Source organism: Dicentrarchus labrax, unplaced genomic scaffold (genome assembly GCF_905237075.1).
Source record: "Dicentrarchus labrax unplaced genomic scaffold, dlabrax2021, whole genome shotgun sequence".
NCBI lineage: Eukaryota > Metazoa > Chordata > Actinopteri > Moronidae > Dicentrarchus > Dicentrarchus labrax.
Window position 1 is genome coordinate 27,128,910 of NW_026136720.1, and position 6,882 is coordinate 27,135,791.

Consider the following 6,882-nt stretch of genomic DNA (forward strand, 5'->3'; position numbering starts at 1 on the left):
TGTAATGCTGTCAGGATATAGTTACAGTTTCAGCAAATATGTAAAAAAAAATATATATTTTTTTTTATAAAAGTTACCTGTTGCAGCTTTAATCCACAGAAATACATATCCTTTAAAATGTCACCCATCTGTATATTGTGTGTGTGTGTGTGTGTGTGTGTGTGTGTGTGTGTGTGTGTGTGTGTGAGGAGAGGTGTTCTGGGAGCGAGGGAGGAAGGAGGAAGGAGGGGCTCCTGGCGTCTGACCCAGCTGGAGGAGCGGCAAAGAGAAGAGGGAGGGACGGCCGCACAGACACCGCTACCAACCGCCGGTTACTGCGTGAAAATGTCCACGATCCAAACACTGAGAGCCTTCGTTACCCAGCGGCTGAGTGCGGCTGTAGATGAGATCTTCGGGCTGCTGGAAACAACCATTTCAAACTACGAAGAGGAGCTCGGTCGCCAGCGCAGGCTGCTGGAGGATGCTGTGAAGCCTGACCCCCCCACAGACACCGCAGGTCGGTGGATGCTTCCACTGTTGTACTGGTTCCACTGCAGTGTCAGCTGAAAACCGTTTACACTGCTTTCAAACAGCTAACTGAACAGCAGTAACAAGAGTGTGTCAGTCTGTTAGCGAAGGGCTGTTAGCCTGCTGCTGCCGCGTTTCATGAGACAGACTAAAGTCGGAAGTTGACCAATGTAGACCTTCACAATAAAAGCGCAGAGCCAGAGCAAAGACTTAAAGAATGTAATTATATTGCTAGATTAAAGCTGCAGGAGGGGAACTTTTATGAAAATAACCTTTTTTCATATTTCCTGAAACTTTAACTATATCCTGACAGTAGTACATGAGAAAACAACCAATGGAGCCAAGTATATCTCTACCATCTTTGGATTTTGGACTGGTCAGACAAAACAAGACGGTAATGGCTCATTCACACTAGGGATGTCACAATACCAAAAATGTAGTCGTCATTACTAATACCAGCAAAAATCCATGATTCCCAATTCCAATTTAATACCACGTTCAAAATGTCCCAATTAAGTTTTGTTCGCCCCCGATCCCCATTTAATATCTGCTGATACAGAGTCCTGATCCTGTACTTGTACTTTCCTTAATAATACAGGTGAATAACTCTGCGTTGCCCGTGGCGATGTTTCACAGTGGGTGGGGCGGGGCTCCTGCAACACACACACACACACACACACACACACACAGCACAGCGACAGAGACATGGAGGGCTGTGCACCAAAGTTCCACTAGTAAATCACCTGTATAACTGCACTTGTCGCTGTCTTTGATTATTTGTAGGTGTATATGCTGCCCCGTCAAGTCTGGAAGAATTAAATCCTTGGTATAGTACTGTAGAAAAATGAGTACCATCACGTTTTCAGAATTATGCTATCGACTTGGTAACGAAGTATCGGTTCTTGTGACAGCCCTAGTTCACACTGCTTACCTGAGCATTGCGTGGCGGAACGTCTTGCTTTTTATTTTTGGCGCCCTGGTTAACAGATTAGAGCCATCACACTGCCTGCCTTAGTGGCTGCAGCAGTGCTTCACTAGAGAGTCGAGATCTCGCCTATTTTTCTTGCGAGTTCCCAGCTGAAATAGGCAGTAAAAATGGTCTGTTCATAGTGATACTGACATTATACCAGCAACATATACATATATACATATACACAGTGACGGCTGGTGGGTGGGCTAACAAATGCATAACATTCATCAATACGTCACACAGCAGCAACAGCAGCAACAGCAGCATCACATCAAGGTACAGCAACACTGGGGAGACATACCCAAAAGATTGGCCTAAAAATGCAAAAAAAAAAATGCCAATTGCGCTACAACTACATTATAGAAAAGTACCAGCAACAATTTGCAACACCATGTACCAAAAATAAATCTACAAAACCAAAGCAAAAATAACAGTATTTGTAGAAGAGAGAGTTGTTGTAGAGCTTGGGCATACCTTATTTAAACAGCAGCTCACATCGACAGTCTTTCTGTGACACAAACAGGTTATGTCCCGCTCAATGGACAGCATAGCCAGTGCGTTTAGCCTGTCTTGTCCCATTGTACTCAGAAGAAAGGATCCTCTTCAGTGTACTGAAACACCTCTCTGACTCTGCAGATGTCATGGGGGTTGTGATGGCTATTTGCGTTACTTTCAGTGTTTCAGAAAAAGTGCTCTGAAGATTGTTCTCAGTCAGCATCCTTAAAAGTGACATTGCGGACGTTAGGCCTGCAAACTCCACACTGCTGTGCGTTACCATCAGCTCACCTTTCAGTTTCTCTCTGCAGATCATTGGGTAATGTCCACATGCAATGACCAGCTGCTTCTGCTGGAAAGTGTTCTTAAACAGCGGAAAGAGTTCCGGGTCAATCAGTTCGAAAGACACCAAGTGCCTGGCTTTCTCAAAGCGAGCCTTTGACTGCTCGACCATTGTGTGACAGCACTGTGCGGCTACTAACACATTATCAGAGTGCTGCATCCCGGTGCAGCGGCTGCAGCTGTGTCTGCATCTGGATGTGGCTGATTGTCATCTGTGGTCAGCTTGTCCTTCAGTTCAGATACGGAGCACAAAAAATTCTCCAGGGCCTGTCTCATTTTGAGAGAATCTGTGGTCTTACATGTGTACTTTGCAACCTGTGTGTTTGACAGGTGATCGTCCAATTGACTGTCTAAAAAAGAGAACTGGTCGACGAGGTCCAGAAACACGCACCACTGGAGTGAAGAGGGAGATTCGTCGGACCCCCGCAGGGCAAGCTCGTGTCCCCACAAAATGTAATACAGTCCACAATCCATGATAGTGAATGCCTGTTTTTCTTTACAAGCTCGTTGTGTCTCTGTACAGCGATGCAGTGACCCTCATTAAACTGACAGGCGATGTTCACTTTACCCAGCAATGACAGCTTTACGCTATTTCCAATGTGGCTCGTGCTGCATTCATGTTTCCTAATTTTGTGGGATAAATGTTTCAAATCCACAATTCCTTGTTGGGTCCAAGCCGTGTCTCCTCCAAAAAGCAAACATGGGAAACAGAAAAGTGAATTCCTAGCTACTTGCCGTTAGCCAGTCCTTTCGCTGAAGCCAGGTAACACAAAAGTTACGATTTTGTCGTTTGTCCTTTTGTGTTATTTGAACATCATTTGGATAATGTGTCCCCAATCTCTTCACTTCCAATTTTTCCACCAAAGAAATTAAAGAAAATGTATTAGAACGTTAATAATCCACTTCGTTCTTGTTCATGCTAATGCCTGCCATTACTACAGTTGTTCACTTCCCTCTCTTCACGTTCTACTATGAACTAGCCCTGTACTGTGGCTATTGCGCTGTGATTGGTCGAAGGTCACTGTACTGTTGCTACTGCGCTGTGATTGGTCGAAGGTCACTGGCCTTTGGGCTGAATGAATTTAGCCCAAATGGGCAGCATATGAAGGGGGTGTGTCACGACGCCTGTCAATCAAAATTGAATTGAAGTTTACGCTACTGTGCTTGGGCTGAAATAATTAATTTTCACAGGAAAAACCCAAGATATATCATATATCCTCGATTTTTCCTGTCACTGTTTGGTGCTATTGCTGCTCTAGGTTTCGCCAAAATTCAAAACAATATGTTCTAAGGTTTTAATAATAGTTTTTCATCTTTACTGTAAAAGATAGAGGGTCGGGCGTAGCCCTGTTAGCCCATACCAGCCGTCCCTACATATACATATACACTCTAGCATACGACAAAAAATATAAATTTATTTTTTAAATTCAACACCTCCTGTATCTGTTTCGGATTAAAAGCTCTCTGGCATTTGTGTGTACAGAATCCATTCACATGTTAAAAAAGCTTTTATTATGGTATGGTATTTAAGGCAAACTCAGTATAGAAATATAGGGCTGGCAGCAGCAGCTCTGCAGTAGACATGCATGCCAGACACAGCTGTTCAGCGCCATAGCCGTCACATGCTGCTCAGGTAGGCAGTGTGAACTGGGGGGGATATTTTAGAATATATCATTTTAACAAAGTATAAAGTACTACTTATATAAGTACCTGCTCTAATATTTCAGGGTACAGTATGACTATATGTGCAAGAACTTATTAGCCTGTTTTATTATCCATCCCATTGTTGAAAATGCCACTAGAAGGAGCCAGAGGAACCAGATTTTTTCACAGATTATCTGTCTCATGTACTACTGTCAGGATATAGTGAAAGTTTCAGCAAATATGACAAAAAACATTTTAAATAAATTTGACCTACTGTAGCTTTAACATTGTGGGTAAATATTATATGTGGCTTTCAACTGCTTACTGCAGAAAGCATTATACTCTTCTTTCTTTTCAGCAATCATCCATGGAGTATGTTAGCATGCTAGGCTATGTTACTACATCAGTTTGTTGATAGCAGGTGCTCTTCACTTAAGGACTGTCTTTATGCTTTATGAACCTTTAACCATTAGCAATTGCCACAGCACAGCATCCTGGGACATAAGAATGAAAAGCATGTTTGCCAATTAGTAAAGTATTGCTAAGGTTTATATTAACAGCTGTTTGTCTGTATTTCAGTTTTGCCTCCAGATGTCCGACAACTGATTGTTAGAAAAGAAGAGCAGCAAGAGTGGAGGACCAGTCTGGACCAGGAGCACCCAGAGCCCCCACACATTAAAGAAGAACAGGAGGAGGTCTGGAGCAGTCAGGAGGGAGAGCAGATACAAGGACTGGAGGAGGATGATATCACCAAGTTCCCGTTGACTGCTGTCTCTGTGAAGAGTGAAGATGATGAAGAGAAAGTTCCGTCCTCACATCTCCATCAAAGACAAACTGAGGAGAACAGAGAGGCAAAGCCTCCAGCCAGCAGCTCAGCTGTACAGATGGAAAGAGAGACAGACAGCAGTCATCAGGTTCTGTCTTTATACTGTTGTGAATCAGAGACTGAGGATAGTAATGATGATTGGAAGGAGACAAGAGAGCAAGAGTCCGGTTCTGACACACTGAAAAATGAGAGCACTGTGAATCATAATAAGTCCCACACCCGTGAGAGACCATTTAGTTGCACCGTCTGTGATAAAAGATTTGGCTGCAAAGGAAATCTGCACGCCCACATGAGAAGCCACACAGGGGAAAAGCCTTTCACCTGCACCGTCTGTAACAAAAGCTTTAGTGCAAAGGTCAATCTGAAGACTCATATGAGAAGTCACACTGGGGAGAAACCATTCAGCTGCTCAGTGTGTAACAAAAGTTTTAGTCAGAAGAAAACATTAGTTATACACTTGAGAAGTCACACAGGGGAGAAACCGTTCAGTTGCTCGTTCTGTGGAAAACGTTTTAGTGAAAAGGGAACTTTGAAGAGACACATTAGAGTTCATACAGGAGAGAAACCATACAGTTGCAGTGTTTGTGGACGGAATTTTAGTCTGCTGTCACATGTTAAAAGCCATAAGTGCTGTGGGGTGAGCGGTAACAAGTGAAGCTGCCTGGTTTATGTTTCAAATTGATATTTAGTAGTGGTGTCAGTTAAACGCGTTTTTTATCGCAAGATTAACGTTCTTTTTGGCCTAACACACTTTGTAGTTTTTTTTCACATGCTGTTGCAACAACTAGTAACGTTAGAAAAACTACAACACCACACCGGATCTAGCTAGACCGGAAACAAAACAACAGGCACGCTGCACACACTTGTTTAAGAGAAGTAGACGTTACGTTTTGAGTGGATGGCGAGCGCGAGACGCCGAAATGGATGCCAATAATATTCTGAAAGGAAAGTTTACTTTTAAAAAGTTGCCAAATGGTTCCATTGACAAGACCAAAGTGATCAGTGTGTTTTGTCGTTGTGAACTGAGCTATCATCGCCGCACGCCCAGTCTGAAACTTGATGGCCAAGCACACAGCTGATGCGAATTCTCCGCCCCCTCGACAAAGCCAGGCGACAATGGATGATTATTCAATAAAAACAACATTTGCACAAAGCAAGCCGATCCACTTTTCCATGTTGATAAGAGCATTAAAATGAGAAAAAATAATGGGACAAAAAGAAATCAAGGGATTTTTAGGATAGATAAAAATGTGCGATTAATTGCGATTAATTGCGAGTCAACTATAACATTAATGCGATTAATCGCGATTAAATATTTTAATCGTTTGACAGCACTAATATTTAGGTTTCGCTGCGTTCAGGACGTTGGTATTCGTTCTATGTATCGAGTACTTGCATTTATATCTGCACGTGCAACCACAAACAGTGATGTTTGGAAGTATTTCGAAAATTAGACATGCAGTGCAATGTATGTAACATTAAACTTGTGTATAGAACCAGTTTGATGATGTGCGGATTAAGCACATGGAGAAAAGAGCGGGAATGGATAATAGGTAACCTTTCATCACCTCATGTTGCTAACGTTAGCATTGTTAGCAAGCCAATGCTGTTCTGTGTAACGCTAGCTCAACTTGTTTCTCTGATAACTTGATCCAGAGGTTCCGGAGGTTTTTACCAGGAGCCCAATTATCCACAGAGGCATCCTCCTCTCCATGACAAATGGACCTGGTGATTAAAACTGGAGAAAACACTGAATAAAGCAGCTGTGAGCCGAGCTGCTGCTAACCTTAGCTCAGCTTGTTTCTCTGATAACTTAAGATCCAGACATTCAATGACTCATCCGATTATATACTTACTATATGCTGTAACCTATTAATAAATATGGAAATACAGAAAAAATCTTTCATCAGTGGTTTTCGATTGTATTGTGACAAAATTTAAAATGCTACATCACATTTCACAACCAATTTAAGGGGTAATTATGTAGGGTGTGTGTGTCTCTTTAAGATATGAAGAGGCCTGACCATGAAGAGCTTTATAGGTGAGGAGGAGGATTTTAAATTCTATTCTACATTTATGTTATGTTGACATGTTGTAC

The 6,882-nt window shown here is 42.4% G+C and overlaps 1 protein-coding gene across 1 annotated transcript; it reads left to right on the forward strand.

Moving 5' to 3' along the window:
* The first annotated feature begins 262 nt into the window (after positions 1 to 262).
* LOC127353755 (zinc finger protein 771-like) lies at positions 263 to 6,623 on the forward strand. Its single transcript, XM_051383294.1, has 3 exons — positions 263 to 496; positions 2,645 to 2,767; positions 4,538 to 6,623. Exons 1-3 carry the CDS (start codon positions 325 to 327, stop codon positions 5,437 to 5,439), a joined length of 1,197 nt encoding a protein of 398 aa, XP_051239254.1. The 5' UTR covers positions 263 to 324; the 3' UTR covers positions 5,440 to 6,623.
* Positions 6,624 to 6,882: the final 259 nt, after the last annotated feature.